We start from the raw sequence: 16641 nt of genomic DNA on the forward strand, positions 1-16641 counted from the left end.
GAGAGGAGGTAAGTAACCAAGATTGAATTTGTAATTCAAGTGTCTTGCAATAAGGAACATCTTAACTTTTCTTGAGTGAGAAAGTTTTACGGTTTTTGAAATTCTGTTCATGCTTTAAGATTAAAAAATATGCATTGATCTTAGTAATTTTTTTTTGATCCCCAGTACCAGTGCCAGGCAGGCACTTGTGTGACTGAGCTGTATCCGCAGCCCCTATTATCTCAGTAATATTTGTCTCAGTACTAGCTTTAAAAATGATAGTTCTATGATAGGTTATTAGCATTTCCTTTATATTCCTGTAGGTAGAACTCCTGTATAGAGAGTTGCCTTTTTTTTTTTTTTAACCTGACATATGAGTCTTACCAAATTGCCTAGGATGGGCTTGAATTCACAGTCCTGCCTTAGTCTCCCAAGTAGCTGGGGTTACAGGTTTGCACCATTGTGCCTGGCAAAGTTACTAATTAGTATTGCCATTTGAAAGCTAATCTGTTTTGCTTAGTGACACTTGCCTAGCATGCATGAAGCCCCCAGTTCCCTTCCCTGCACTACACACACACACACACACACACAGAGTCTGTTACCAAAGCCTACAACTTGTGACAGAAACACTGAGGCACTCACAGTTAGGAAAGTATGTGGGAAGGTTCAAAGATTATAGGCATTTACGGTGGCACTAAGGCAAGTGTAACTAGGACTAATTTGTGGAAGATGAAGATTGAGAAATTTGTATGTGAGATAGCTATTCAGAAGCAATGGGACTATTGAATGCTAGTTGGATTCCACTAGACATAATGGCACACTGCTGCATCCCCAGTTACTACAGAGATAGGCTGGAGAATTAAATTGGGACCAGCCTGGGCAACTTAGTAAAACCTTGTTTTAAGATTCTAAAAAGGGCCACATGTGGTACATGCCTGTTTTCCCAGCATTTGGGAGGCTGAGGCAGAATAAAGTTCAAGGCCAGCCTGGGATACATAGCAAGACACTCAAGAAACTTTTTTTTTTAAAAAAACTAGGGATGTTCATAGAGATTAGAGCACTGGCTTAGCATAAGAGAAGCCCTAGGTCCAATCCCTAATGCTAGGGGAAAAGCAAACCCAGAACACTGGCATTTGTTGAGGAACACAGGAAATTTATGGAAGGAATCTGGGAAGACTTGCTCCCTGAATGCAAGAGAGAGGAAAATGGATTTTTATAGACTTTAAGAAAATAGTATTTGGGGGCTAGGGATTTAGCTTAGCGGCATAAGGGCTTGCCTTGCAAGCAGGCAGTCATGAGTTCGATCCCTGGTACCGATAAAAAAGACCAAAAAAAAAAAAAAAGAAAATAGTATTTGTAAGTAGAGATAAGGAAATTTGGTAAAACAAGGTTTTTGAGATGGGAAGAAAGGTGATTTTAGTTTTAGAAATGTTAAATTGAAGCCGTTGGTAGAACATCTAAAGAGAATTGAATTTTAGAAGCATGGAGAAATGACTGTAGGGCATAGGGGATGTAGCTCAGTGGTAGAGCTCTCACTAGCATACATTAGACCTACATTTGAGCCTCAGGACTGCAAAAACTAGGGACAGATTTGGGAACCACTTAAATAGAAAATAAAGTTGAAACCTCAAAAATGTATGCATTTATCAGTGGTAGTGGTAGTTCTTTTGGAAACAAGATCTTGCTATATTGTTCAGACTGGCCTAGAACTTGAAGTTCTGCCTCAGTCTCTTAAGTAGTAAGAACATGTTTTAAAGGAAGCACCAGTAAGCAGAAGACCAAGCAGAAATACAGAAGAAAAGATTTTCTTGAAAGTTACCAAAAGCAGAAGACAAAGGTGTAAGAAAAGCAGTATAATAGTATAGGACAGTGGACAAAGGAAGACAATATTAAAGCTCATTATTTCAGTTTTACTCTCAGAGGAAACAGTTGGATATGACCAGTAGGCTGCCAAAAGTAATCCTAAGTATTTTGAGGATTTAATGATTAATAGGATAAATGAATATGCAAAAGAAATACTCCCTTTCCCCTTTGGTAAAGTTTGCTGAAGGATGAGGACATCCATGTAAAAAACCTGTTGGGGGGACTGGGATATATCTCAGCTGTATAAGCGCCTGCCTAGCAAGTGCAAGTTCCTGAGTTTGATTCCCGGTACCAAACAAACAAAAAAAACCTGTTGGGTAATAATCTTTATTTTATTGGCACAAAGCTGCTGCTTATTCCAAAAAACAAAGATCATCTTAAAACTATTTTATTAGCTAATTATATTCTTCCTATTAATGAGTAGAAAATTCTGGCCCTTTCTGCTAGACTTGGAAGACAGATGCTTTAAGAATGTTGATTTAAATGAATTTAATGCATTTTCTGTATGTTTACAGATGGGACATGAGTGGGTTTGGTTGGATTCTGAACAAGACTATCTCAATGACTCTGAGTTGAGCAACAACTACAGATCCCTCTTCAGCTCATGGGACTCCAGTCTGGATCTTGATATGGGCAACTGGAGGGAAATCGAGGATCCAGAGGTGGAGGAACCAGAGGAAAGCAGCCCAGGGAAAGAACCTAGTGAGCTGTTTGTGGAGGATGGAGGCAGTGAGGAATCTCAGGAAGAAGCGGAGCAAGTCAGCTGCCAGAACCTCCTTCAGTTTCTCTCTGAGGTAACAATGAGCTGTTCCCAAAGCTGGAAGAACCTCAACTTTCTAAGAATACTTACCCTTATGTGTCTCTGCATCTCAAAATTGTTGAGTAAAATACACACTACACAGTGGAAGTGGCTAAAGTTCATTGCTCTGTCCCCAGCATTCGGTAATGACACAGAATATGCACCAAACATACATATTTTGCATGCATGTTTTAAAGACACCTCTCCACCCCCACCCAGTCCTTAGGAGCCTGAATCATAGGAAGTGAGAATTCTGTATGCCTGGCAGTCTTACTAGTGTCCTTGCAATTCATTTTTTTTTTTTTTTTTCAGTCATGGGAGATTATACTTGCCCAAACTCTTTAAAGATAAAATACTTTAGCCAAAGATTTTGTTTTGTGGTAATATGTGGTGGTACTGGGTATTGAACTCTAAAGTCTCTCACTGAGCTACATCCCCCAATCCTCATTTTTTATTTTGAGACAAGAGTTTTGCTAATTTGCCAAGACTGGCCTCAAATTTAGGATCTTCCTACCTCAGCCTCCTGAACTAGCTGCCAGTTTCTGGCAGTGTTTTTGTTTTGCTTTGTTTTGTTTTGTTTTGTTTTGTTTTGTTTTTCTTTGAGACAGTCTCTCACTATATAGTGCAGGCTGGTCTTGATCACTTACATAGTCCAGACTGGCCTGATCCTCCTGCCTCAGACACTGAATGCTGGGATTACTAGTATGTACCACCATACCCAGCTCATTAGCACTATTTTAAAGTGTCCTAATTAACCTAGATAGGGCCTGAGGACCAGGAATAGATTTGTACAGAGAATTTGTATTAATATTACAATAGAACACATACTGATGAAGTAAACCTATTTGCCTTTCAGACTTAGTTGTAATGACCATGTAAGCATATGGCATTACTCATGTATGGAGGATGATTTCCGTTGGTGTTCCTGTGCATCTAATAATAAACTTTGATTGCAGGTAGCTTATTTAATGGAACCATTGTGCATTAGCAGCAAAGAATCAAGTGAAAGCTGCTGCTCTCCACCTGGTTCCAGGCAACAAGGAAGGAAGGAAAATTGAAGCTACTGAAAGAGAAGGGGAGCCTTGCAGTGAGACTGAAGAACTTTTAGCCAAGATAGACTCCTTAGTAGCTGAAGAGAAGCTGTTGGGAGCAAACAGAAAGTCAGAAGTGACCCCAGACCCCTCAGATATTTGTGCAACTCAGGGACTACTCACAGAGAGAGAAGAGGTAACTAACTCTCATCAGCTGTCTGGTTGGTCTTCATGACCAGATAGAGGCGAGTGGTCAGTCAGCATATAAAAATCCAGTGAGTAGACCTCCTGGGTCCAAATCCTGGTGTAGTATCAGTTTTAGTTATATAATCATAGGCATTTTTCTTTTTCAATTCAAAACCTCAGTTTTTTTTTATTATAAATGAGATAATAGAACTCTTATGTTAGGTTTGCTTTGATTTTTGATATTTAAATGAGACAATTTAGCTTGAGTTGGTGGTACATATCTGTTATTCTGACAGAGGCTGAAGCAAGAAGATCAGTTGAGCCAGGAATTTGAGACCAGCTTGGACAACATAGCTAGAACTCATCTCAAAATAAATTAATCAATGCATGAGAAAATTCATATAAAACACTCAGTACAGTCCCTTGTCATGGTGAATAGTAAAATTTAGAATGCTATTATCATTATTAATATTACTTGCCCAGCTACATGTTTTAACTCCAGGGCAACAGATGATACGATTTCAATGAGTGTAGCATCCAACAAGAATTGAACAAATAGTACTTCTTCATTTTGGGGATAGGAGAATAGAGTCTTCAGTTCTTCACCCAACATCATTACCAAGAATTCATTGAGCAAGGCCTACTTAAGTTAGCTTTCTCTTATTTTTCTTATGGCTGTGCATAATTGTCCTTTTCTCATCTGAAACCTGAAGGTCAGTCTTCATTTACTGTATGCAAGTAAAATTACCAGTAAATCGCTTTCTAAAGTTTCCCTGAAATTCCCAGGGGGAGGCTCAGCAAGAATCCAGAGGAAAAGACCAGGGTGAAGGGTATGTTTCAGAGACAGAAGACCAGCCCGCTTCAGGAGACTCTGATGATGGCTTCAGCATTCAGGAAACTCCACTGGTGGATATTGTCTTCAGCCATGCTAACTCCTCAAGACTGTAAGTATAGGGCTGAGGGTATATAGCGCAGTGGTGGAGTGCTTCTCTATCTGGTTTTGATCACCAGCCCTGTCAGAGGGGGAAAAAAAAAAGATACGTAGATACAGAGCTCAGTGTTGTGGCACATGCTTGTAATCCCAGCTCTCAGGAAACTAAAGCAGGAGGATTACTGTGAGTTCAAGACCAGTTAGGGGCACATAGTGAGTTCAAGGCCAGCCTGAATTACATACCAAGACCCTGTCTGAAACTACGTCCTCCAGAATAGCATATATATGTACATACATTTTTTTTTATCTGTACTGGGGATCCAACTCATGACCGCCTGCTTGCAAGGCAGGTGCTTATGCCGCTGAGCTAAATCCTCAGCCCCATTTTTTTCTTTTTTCTTGTCTTGTCTTGTCTTTTTTTCATTTTTCCTCTAGGCCCTCTTCTCTGGCTCTTCCTTTAGTCTGTATTGCACACTATGGCCTTTGGAGTACTACTGCAAGTCTGCAGGCCTGATCTACAGCCATTAGTGACTTTTTTATTTACTGATAGTTGTGTGGAAGTAAAGGTGGAAATAAAGGTAGGCAACGAATTGTTTCTTAAAACATGGCAGGTATTACTGGGCATGGTGATGCATTCCTATAATTCCAGTTACTTGAAAGCCTGAGGCAGGAGGCCAGGTCAGCCTTAGTAATTTAACATAGCAAGATCCTGGTCCTGATTCAAGGCCGGCAGCTTTCTGATGCTGTTGATTTCAAGCAGGAGCCTAAAGAGATGTCTTTCTATGGTCTGTTGGCCATTTCAGAACTTGGGCAGTAAAATGATCAATTCATTAGAAAAATAGCCCAGGACAGGAGCCACCAGCCTTCACTGCGACCTGTGCCATGCTGGGACCTGGAGTGCTAGGAAACCAAGCAACCCCTTCACCTCCTGGTGAGCAGCTATGACCGTGGCAGGCTCTGGTGGCCCAGGATGGGAGCCACCGGCCTTCACTGGGACCCGTGCCATGCTGGGACCTGGAGCGATAGGAAACCAAGCAACCCTTCCCCTCCTGCCCGTTTTGTTTTGTTGACCTTCAATATACATGAAAGTGTGGACAGCTATTTTGAAGAGAACGAGAGACTCTACAACAGCCATTAGTGACTTCCTGTTGTTTGGTTTTGAAGACCTAAAATACTTTCCTCATTCTGTTTAGATCAGTTTTATACCATCTTGTTTTGTATGAAATCTGTATGCGAAGACATGGACAACTATTTGGAAGAAAACAAGAAGTAATATGATAGATAGTGAAGATCTCAAGTCATCTAGCTTTGAAATTTATATCTCTTACATTGCTTTCTTATGTCCTATTTTGTTCTGTTTTGTTGTGTTTAATTTTGCCCCCTTTAAAATAAAAATTAAAAATAAAAATAAATATAGCAAGATCCTGTTTGTCTCAAAAAATAAAAAAGGCTGGGGATATAGCTCAGTGATAGACCACTTGCTTAATATGTGTGAAGCCCTGGATTCTATTCCAAATACCATCAGAAAAAAAATTGATTAATTATAAAGTTACAGAATTTAGGGGTTACAGTCCTTTTCATACAATAAGTGCAGTAAACATCTGTTACATGGATTTGTGAAGCAAGTTGTACCAGTTCTAGTACCAATGTGTTAATATTCATTATGGTTGTATGAGCAGAAATGAAGAAATTTGTTTTAGGAAGAAAATTGAGAGTGGTGAGGCAATATGGTGATAACTAAGAGGAAATGGTGTGGGTGTTGCTGGTTCAGGCAAAGAAGCCAAAAAGATAGGAAAAATATGCTGGGCCTTCAGCTGAGTCACTGGTTGTGGCAGAATAAATGGGCAATACAAGAGAAACCATACCTCAGGCCCCATTTGCAGGGCAAGTGGAAAAATAAAGAACAGATTTTCATTTTTTTCTCCCAGAGAAATACATTTTAGAACAAGACATTTAATGCAAGTCTTGAGAATGTTGATGTCTTATTCTAAAGCAAATATAAAATGGGTCATAAAGAAATTATTTATGATTAATGAGATCTGTGAAATGAAAAACTGCAATAAATACATCTATTTTGAAGCTAATAAAAAACAAGATCTTTGTATGAGGCTTTCAAATTCATCTCATGGGCCCTCTGCCAAATTCCTTGTTCAAAAATATTTATATCCTAGGGCTGAGGATTTAGCACAGCGGCATAAGTACCTACCTGACAAGCGTTGAGTGTCCTGAGTTAGATCCTCAGTACTAAAATATTCACACTAGGGGCTGGGGATTTAGCTCAGCGATATAAGTGCCTGCCTTGCAAGCAGGCAGTCGTGAGTTCAATCCCCGGTACTGATAAAAAGGAAAAAGACAAAAATAAATAAATAAATAAATAAAATAAAATAAAATATTCACACCTTAGATAAACTAAGGCAACTGGAAACTATGGGAAAGATTTTCAGCTGCCTTTGTCTTTTGACCTTGCTTTTGTTTTTTTGGTGTTTTGTTTTGTTTTGGTCTTTTTGAAAAAGGGCTTCTCTTTAAGTGCTTTGAGAAGAAGAAAAAAAAAAGAAAAAGGGCCTCTCTATGGAGTTCATGGTGGCCTTGAACTCACTTTGTAGTGCAGGCTGGTCTCAAACTCACAGTAGTCCTGCCTCAGGCTCCTAAGTGTTGGGATTTCAGGCAGGTGCCACCATTCCTGGCACTGATCCTACTTTTAATGAATTACCACATTATGCTTTGATAAAAGAACTCAATTCAGACATCATGGCATTATCCCAAAAGCCAGACATTTGTGGACTGCATATTTATTTTCACCATTTTGGATAATAGGATATAATTTCAGAACTTCCAGATCATAGAAGAAAATGCTCAATTTGTAGAAATAGGACCTCATTTTTTCTTAAATCTGATAAAGATTTTTCAGGGACATTTTGGAGGACCAACTTTATTTATTTTTTTTTTTTATCTTTTTGAGACCGGGTTTCACTATGTAGTTCAGGCTGGCCTTGAACTCACTTTGTAGCCTAGGCTGGCCTCGAATTCACAGTTATTCTCCTACCTCAGCCTCCCAAGTGCTGGGATTGCGGGCATGCACCACCATGCCTGATTTGAAAGACCAACTTTATATGAAAAAAAAATATACCCCGTGTAGTGGCACACACCTGTAATCTCAGCACTCAGGAGGCTGACGCCAGCCTAGGCTACATAAATGAGTTCAAGGCCAGCCTGAACTATATAGTGAAACCTTGTCTCAAAAAGAAAACAAAAATTGGGGCTAGGGATTTAGCTCAGCGGCATAAACACCTGCCTTGCAAGCAGGCAGTCATGAGTTTGATCCCCGGTACCGATAAAAAGAGGGAAAAAAAAATCACTGCTCATCATCAGATACACACTGGCATAAGATCCATCACAGCTGTAAAATACAAAGAGAAACTGCAAGTAAAAGATGTACAGAAACTGAAGAAGAAAGAACCAAAGATGATTCTCCCACACAATCCCACTGAAGATGTTTTTTGGTATAGCAGCTGAGGAAAAAGCAATAGAAATATAATGGGTAAAATCAGAGCCAAAAGTTGATTTGAAAGCAAAGAAAAAAGAATTTGCAAAAGGCAAAGGAAATTGATGCAGAAGGTGAACAGTGGAAATTCAAAATCAATCAGTGGATAACTAAGAGGTTTTTAAATTAATGTATATTTATTTTGTATTCAGTGTATAAATACATCTGTTATGTTGCCTGCACTGCCTTATGTCAATTGGTATGCATTTAAAAGAAAAATTATTTTAGAATCAATGATGTTTATCTTTTTCTAAATAAAGCACTATATCACCTGAAAAAAAAAGAAAATTGAAGTGCCAAAAGCATAAAAACATTTATTTTACTTGGGAGACTGAGGCAGGGGAATTGCTTCAAGCTCAAGACCAGCCTGGGCTACAAAGTGAGTTCAAGACCAGCCAGAACTGCATAATGAAACTCTCAAAAGACCAAAAAAAATTTTTTTTCATTTTTAATGTATTATACTAATAGAGCTGTATAATAATAGCATTGATTTCTGTAAGTCATTTAAGGATGCATTGGCTGTGGACTGTAGTAAAATTATATCTTTTTGTAGTGATTTAGGTATAGATGAGAATAAACATGAATAGTTACTTGGAGATCCTCAAATTGGAGAAAGATAGGGAGTGTTGTGATGTCACATGGTTGTATACCACCTGGAAAATAATGCAGAGAGTATGAAACTTTGGGTGTGAAGCAAACTGCCCTAGAAGGAATGATGTAGTATATAAAATGGAAAGTATGACATGGCATTTAAATCTGCAATAAACAGAACTTTTCTAATGGGAAAACTATAAAATAAAACATTGAACTGTTGCATCTGTGAAGGAAAGCTAAATAAATTAGACAAGTTGGCCCAGGGAAAAAAGGAAGGGTCCTGAGAAGAAGTAAATTTTTCATAGGTAATATCTTTTTTAATATCTTTTTTTTTTTTTTTGTACCAGGGATCAAATTCAGGACCTTGTGCTTGCCAGGCAGGCACTTTTGCTGCTGAGCTAAATCTCCAGACCCCATAGGTACCATCTTAAAGAGCACTATGTAGGAAAGAATGAAAAGGAAAAATAGTGAAATTGTGTAGCATTCACTATATAATTATTCACTAATAAGATAACTATTTACTATATAAAGTGGTTATTTCATATTGGAAGCTAGATATTTGCTTTTTTTGGAAATGTGGAAAAGGTGACATATTTCTGCATAAAACAGGACCAGATTTTTTTTTTTAATACTGAGGATCAAACTCATGACCTTGCACTTGCCAGACAGGCGCTTGTATTTCTGAGCTATATCCCCAGCTCCAAGTACCAAATTAATATACCAAATGCTCACTGAACACCTTCTGTATTCTGGGCTCTGTTTAAAGTATTTGGAAAACATCATTGAACAAAGATTACTTTCATGGGCCAGTTCTTTTTTTTTTTTTTATCTTTTTCTTTATAATTTTTATTTTAAAAAGAATTAAACCAAGCAAAATAAAATAGAATAAAGCCAATCAAAACAAAACTGTAAGTAATACAGGATTTCAAAACAAGATAATAGGAAATCAACAATGGTTACTATAATGCCACTTGTCTTCACAGTAGCTATCAGACAGAGTAAAATCAAAACAGAAGAGAACCAATAAAAACAGTGAACACAATACAGGACTTCAAAAAGAGATGAGTAAATCCAAAATGGCTACCATAATATATCTTGTTATCTTTGAAATAGCTGCCCATGCCATCAGATAAAATAAAATCAAACAAGAAAAAACAGGATCAACCAAACCAAACCAAACAATGAAAACAATATAGGACTTTAAAACAAGAATTAACAATGGCTACCATCTTCAGAAGGAGATCCCCCATAGATGCTGTATTGCATACTGTTATTGACTAAATAGATAATCAGACTACTGGATTTAGGCCTGCAAAGTTAATGAAACACTAAACACTGTAAGCATTACATTGTATTTTACTTCAATAGCTATCATCTCTGCCTGTGTTTCTCCAGATCAGCTGGTCTTTTTTTTGAGACAAGATTTCACTATGCAGTTCAGGCCTTGAACTCACTTTGTAGCTCAGGCTGGCCTCAAACAACACCTTCCTTTCTCAGGCTGGCCTTCACGTCACGGTGATCCTCTTGCCTCACCTTCCAAGAGGATTATAGATGTTTACCACAATGCCCAGCTCATAGACCAATTCCATAAGGTCACAGGTACTGCAAAGCAAATCAGCAGGATTAGAAAAGGAACAATCATTTGTAGATTTGTACTATACTTGAGAAAAAGGGGAATAGCAGTAAATAGATTATTCACAGTGTTTCTGGTTCCTATGGAAGCATTAAATATATTTTTATTCCTATGGTATATTCCTTCAGATGTCAGCTAGCACTGTCCTTTGAGAAAACCTCATTACCCACCTGGGAAAGAGAATACCATTTGTGAAGTTAACACTTTTCTTTCCTATGTTTTGTGTAGGACTGATCTAAGCCAAGGTGACCCTGTTCATGATCATTTGCCATTTAAGAAGACTCTTCTGTTAGTATGGAAGATGGTTGCTAGTCACAGGTAGGTTTCCAAAATGGTAATAGGATTAGTTTAGAACTAAAATAGTAATCTAGTAGGGATTAAGGATAAAAGGAAATATGTTCATCCCTCACATGAACCATAGTTAAGAAGCAGATCTTTTGTTTAAGCCTGGATTAACCATAGGTATCTACAATTGCTTTCACTAGTCTGTGTAAGAAATATTTTCTGTGCCATTTGAATTGCCTCTAGAAATTAATTGCTATTAAATATTTTGTGCTTAGATTTTTATGTCTTATATTGTGTTGGATTCTCTTTTTCAACAGAAATACAAGCCTTTGGTAACTTTAAACACAATTAGTGGATTATAATATTAGTTAAGTACTTTAGAGTTGAGGATATAGCTCAGTGGCACTAGTGCCTGCCTGACAAAAACAAAGTCCTGAGTTTGATTCCCAGTACCGGAAAAAAAAAAAAAAAAACACTTCACAGTTTTTTAAAACTTTCCATAGCCAAGCATAAGCACTTGCCTGGCAAGTGCAAGGTCCTGAATTTAATTTCTAGTACCCAAAAAACAGAAACAAACAAAACTTTCTGTGCAGGAGGCTAAGGCAGAAAGTTCACAGTTTGAGCCCAGCCAGGTAATTTAACAATTTACTGAAATCCTGTCTCAAAATTTTAAAAAAGGGCTGGGGATCCTCACCATGGTAGCACACGCCTCTAATCCCAGTGTTTGGGAGGCTGAGGCAGAAAGATCACTGTGAGCTCAAGGCCACCCTGGGCTACAAAGTGAGTTCAAGGCCAGCCTGAACTGCATAGTAAAACCTGTCTCAAAAAGACCAAGGTGGTGGGCTAGGGAATAATACCACAGTGTGGGGCTGGGGCTTTAGCTCAGGGGCATTAAGCGCCTGCCTTGCAAGTGTGCAGTCGTGAGTTCCATCCCTGGTACCGATGAAAAGGAAAAAGACAAAAAAAAAAAAAAAAAAACCACAGTACAAAAATCCTGGGTTAAATTCCTCAGTACCACCCCCCCCCAAAAAAAAAAACTCTGGCAAGAGGAAACTAGTAGATTTCATCCTTATAATGTTCACAGACCCCATTCCTCTAACAAATCTAACAAGAACTGAGCCATATTCTGTAGTCTTTTAAGTGTTATTGTTCATAGCTACTCATTTAAATTGTGTTGGTTTCTTTATCCTCTCTGGGTTTTTTCCTTAACAGGTTCAGCAGTCCATTTCTAAAACCTGTGTCAGAAAAGCAGGCCCCAGGGTACAACGATGTGGTAAAAAGGTCAGTAGAAAGTGGTCGAGATTTTGGCCACTTTCATATTTTTTACGTTGCATACAAACTATAGAAGTTTATAAAGTTATGGTAAGCTCATTGTCTTCATTTGAGAAGTAATGTAGGGAACAAAAGAATGATTTAGTCTATTTATTTATTTGTTAATATCAACCCTTAAAGTAATATGATTCATTCATTATACTCTTAAATTAGCCTTCGTTAATTTTAGACACTATTCTTTTGGTTTTTTGTATTGTTTTTCATAAGTGGGGATTGAACCTAGGACCCTTATACTGAGCTACATTCAGCCGATTTTTTATTTTGAAACATAGTCTCACAAAATTGCTAAATTACCCTGACTGGGCAATTTGGAACCCGCCTGCAGTCTCCCAGAGTACTAGGACTATAAGCAGGAACTGCCATGCCTAGTTTTGACACTATTCTTTTGGAGCAAAATTTAAAAAGTGTTAAAGATCTAAAATGCCCCCAACTTGATAAAATGTCCCCCAAAGGTGCTGGGCATTCCGAAGGTGATTGGATTGTAGGAGCACTGCATTTAGCTGAATGTGCTGCATATAGTTGACGTGGGACTTGAGTGAAAGAAGTATGTCCCTGGGGACTTACCTTTTGAAAAGGTATATCGTGCTCTTTGGCTTATCCTTTCTCTTTACTTCCTGGCTGCCAATGAGCAGCTTTCTTGTGCCATCCCCTTTTACCATGCTATTTCATTTTGGAGCCAGCTGACTGTGGACTAAATACCCCCAAACTGTAGCCAAATTAAACCTCTCCTTGTTAAAGTTGTCTTGAGTATTTAGTCTCAGGAACTTAAAAGTGTCTAATATGAAAAAGGAACCCTATATTCATTCAGTTGTAGGCCTGCTAAGGCAAAGATGTTAATCCAAATGGGAGTTACAAACATTGAAAAGGGCAGTAGTGTGTGTGTGTGTGTGTGTGTGTGTGTGTGTGTGTGTGCTTTTTTGAGACAGGGTCTCACTCTGTAATTCAGACTGGCTTTGAATTCACTATGTGGCTCAGGCTGGCTTCAAAAATTGTGGCAATCTTCCTGTCTTACCCTTGAGAGTGCTGGAATTACAGGTGTGTGTCTCCATGCCATGCAAATTTGTATTTTGGACTTTAATGGCATATTTCATCTAAAATGATGTCAAAACCAGGCATGGTGGCACACACCTGTAATTCTAGCACTCTGGAGGCAGAGGTGGGTTTGCTAAAAGTTTAAGGCTACCCTGGACCACATAGGTAGACTCTGGCTCAAAAAATAAAAAATAGAGTACAATATAATTCAGTACAAAAAATGATGCCACATTGTAAAAAATATCATAAACCAATGTGGTAATAGAATATAAAGAAAAATCATGGGGTGAGCCAGGGGTTGAGCTCAGCAGCACAAGCACCTGCCTGGCAAGTGCGAGGTCATGAGTTCAATCCCCGGTACTCCAAAACAAACAAAAATCATGGGGCTGGAGATATGGCTCAGTGGTACAGTTCCTGCCTGACAAGTGCAAGGTCATGAGCTTGACTCCCAATAACCACCCCCCCCCATCATGATAGACTCTTTGGAGACTGACTTAGTCTGTTAGTACTGCTGTAAGAAAATACCACAGATTGGGTTTTACAAACAATAGAAGTTTACTTTACTTACTTCTGAAAGCTCAGAGGACAAGAACAAAGTGCCAGATGGATTGGTATCTAATAAGGGCTCCTCTTTGTTTGCAGGATAGCATCTTCACACAAAGAAAGTGACAGAAGGGAAAGGGATGCTTTCTTCAATCTCAAACCCTTTTATGAGGATGCTCAATCCTACAGAGAGTGGAGCCCTTGAGATTTAAATTACCTCCCAGAGGCCACACTTCTTAATACTGGGGATTAAGTTTCAACATGAGTTTTGGAGGGGACACCATCATTCAGACTAGCAGAGATGAACTTCTTCATCCTGTAAATGAGAAAAGTAAGATTTTGGGATAGTTAGGACTTGCCTGTGATCAGCCAACAGCTAATGGCAGAGCTAGAACTAAACCTTAGGCTCTTCTAGTTCAGTGCTGTATCCTCATTGCTCTGCCTACTCTTGTGTACCTATTCTTTTTGTTTCATTAAATAATTATTTATTTAAATTTTAACCTTCACTATATTCAGCTGGGTGTGACTGTAATCCCAGGCTATACAGCTGGGTGCATGCCTGTAATCCAGAATTTGGGAGGCTGAGGCAGGAGGATCACCATAAGTTCAAAACCAATTTCTATCTCAAAGAATAAAAAATTCATTGTATTTGCACTTTTCATTTCTGTGAAATGGAGCTTAGTTCTTAATTTTTATAAGAGAAATAGATTAAATACCTAACATATGACTGTACATTATAAATGGCAAATAATTGCTATGTAACTAATTGCTGGATCACCTTATAATTTTGGTACCTGGAGCCAGCAGTATTCCTATAGTATTAAGATGGCTTAATATCACCACCTGCTTGCAAGGCAGGTGCTTAAGCCGCTGAGCTAAATCCCCAGCCCCAGGCCTCACTCTTAGGCAAGCACTCTGCTGAGCCATATTCTCAGCGGTTTTTTTTTTTTTAGGTAAGGTCTACTCTGAGGGATAGTCTTGAATTCATGATCCTCTTACCTTTGTAACTCCCCAAGTAGCTGAGATTACAAACGTACACCACTGAGCCTGGCTCTCTCTCCTACTAAAGAGGCTGAGGCAAGTGGATCTAGAGTTCCAGGAGACCTTGAGCAACATAGCAATATTCTATTTCTTAAAATAACAACAATGACAGCAACAATAACTACCTAATATGTGTATTGAGAGGATTAGAAGAGGAGCTGCTCTTTTGTTATTTGAAAAGGGTTACTATCTTTAGTAACTTTTCACTAAAAGCCAGATAATTTCTTCCATACTAAAGTTTGCAGCTATGTGGTGGAACATGCCTGTAATCCCAGCACTTGGGAAGCTGAGGCAGGAGAACTAATGGAGTTTGAGACCAGCCTAGACTACATAGTGAGTTGAAGGCCAGCCTGAATAGACCCTGTCTTGAAAAAAAAAAAAAAAAAAAAAAGTTTGAAGTCGTCAGGCTTTTTTTTTGACCGTCTGTAGACCCATGGACTTAACTAGCCTGAAGAGGAATCTGTCTAAGGGACGGATACGTACCATGGCGCAGTTCCTGCGAGACCTGATGCTGATGTTCCAGAATGCTGTGATGTACAATGACTCTGATCATCACGTGTATCACATGGCTGTGGAGATGCAGCGAGAAGTCTTGGAGCAGATTCAGGTATCACAAAGAGCCCCAAGAAAAAAGAAGAAGAGTAGCCTCTGGAATTTGGCTTTGGAAAGTCTATGAAAAATAAGGCTGATACTGTGACTTTGGATTCCCAGAATTTATTTTCAGACCTTAAGGACTGATGTTGTACCTGCTGGTTTGGAAAATACTAAAGCTCAGTAGCTCCAGTTTTAATACATAGTAAAATGAGGTAGACTAGAAAAGCAAGTGGCAAGAGAACTGGGGATGGACAAGTAAGAGGAACTTCTATTTCAGAGCCTAAAGCTGAAGGCCCAAACCAGCTGAAGTACAAACCAGAGGCTGCAGTCACATTCCATTTTTCAGTGACTGTATCTGTAGGCATTAATGTGCATTCAGACTTTCCCACCTTTAGAGGATAATACATATGTAGTACCTTCCAAAAAACATTTGGGGGGCTGGGGATTTAGCTCAGTGGCATAAGCGCCTGCCTTGCGAGCAGGCAGTTGTGAGTTCGATCCCTGGTACCGATAAAAATGAAAAAGACAAAAAAAAAAATTTGGGAGGGCCAGGGGTTTAGCTCAGCAGTGCAAGTACCTGCTTGGCAAACATAAGTTTGTGAGTTTGATCCCAGGCACCAAAAAAAAAAAAACAAACAAACAAAGAACCAAAAAAAAAAAAAATTGGGGGTTTCTTTTCTGGGCAGTGACATCCTTTAAAGAAAAAAAATACGATGAAATCGATTTGCTGAAAAGAAATAAAATTATGCTCAATACTTTGTAGCCAGTAGATTCATAGCTTGCTGTCTGTTTGTTGACAGGTGCTGAATATTTGGTTAGACAGAACAAGAGACCTAAGTAGTCCAGAACCAGTACCAGCCAACCCAGTGGATGGTGGGAATCTGCTCTGTTAACCGGGGTCTGCTGCCACAACCATTTCCAGAGTTTTTTTACCTTCTCCTTGAGACTGATCAAAAAAGATCCTAGAACACTTCATAGTTGTCTTTTCTAGTAAGAGTGATGTCTTACCTTGCAACCAAGAAGCTGAAGATGCCTGAAAGTCTGATATTTTTAGAGATGGTGATGTGGGGGAGCTGAGATTTGGGTTTCTGCCATTAATATGCCTACATTTTTGTTCTACAGGCTTAATCTGTAGGCAATTAGATGAAACATTTTACTATTGTTGTATAAATAAATATTTCATAAACCAGATTGCTTTTTAATGATTATAGAAGCTGATAGATAGCAGCATGCATTGAAACAAGTTAGCCAGTTGAC

The 16641-nt window shown here is 38.8% G+C and overlaps 1 protein-coding gene and 1 non-coding gene across 2 annotated transcripts; both read left to right on the top strand.

Annotated features, from left to right (window-relative positions):
• The first annotated feature begins 51 nt into the window (after positions 1-51).
• LOC134475294 (bromodomain-containing protein 8-like) lies at positions 52-16574 on the top strand. The gene is made up of 6 exons (XM_063245434.1): positions 52-2636; positions 4645-4802; positions 10786-10875; positions 12055-12123; positions 15220-15397; positions 16185-16574. The coding sequence occupies exons 1-6, from the start codon at positions 2259-2261 to the stop codon at positions 16275-16277; spliced, it is 966 nt and encodes a 321-aa protein (XP_063101504.1). The 5' UTR covers positions 52-2258; the 3' UTR covers positions 16278-16574.
• On the top strand, positions 5499-5635 carry LOC111754506 (small nucleolar RNA SNORA2/SNORA34 family). Its single transcript, XR_002789187.1, has one exon. It is a non-coding gene; the product is annotated as a small nucleolar RNA SNORA2/SNORA34 family (small nucleolar RNA).
• Positions 16575-16641: the final 67 nt, after the last annotated feature.

This window comes from Cavia porcellus, unplaced genomic scaffold (genome assembly GCF_034190915.1).
Source record: "Cavia porcellus strain 051 isolate PalLab524CR breed Dunkin Hartley unplaced genomic scaffold, mCavPor4.1 scaffold_2, whole genome shotgun sequence".
NCBI lineage: Eukaryota > Metazoa > Chordata > Mammalia > Rodentia > Caviidae > Cavia > Cavia porcellus.

Excerpts from the sequence above, each read along its gene's own strand:
- LOC134475294 (XM_063245434.1), top strand. The coding sequence starts at position 2,259 with ATGAGTAGAAAATTCTGGCCCTTTCTGCTAGACTTGGAAGACAGATGC. Across the intron at positions 2,637-4,644 it reads TCCTTCAGTTTCTCTCTGAG|GGGGAGGCTCAGCAAGAATC; the intron begins GTAACAATGAGC and ends TGAAATTCCCAG. Across the intron at positions 12,124-15,219 it reads TACAACGATGTGGTAAAAAG|ACCCATGGACTTAACTAGCC; the intron begins GTCAGTAGAAAG and ends GACCGTCTGTAG.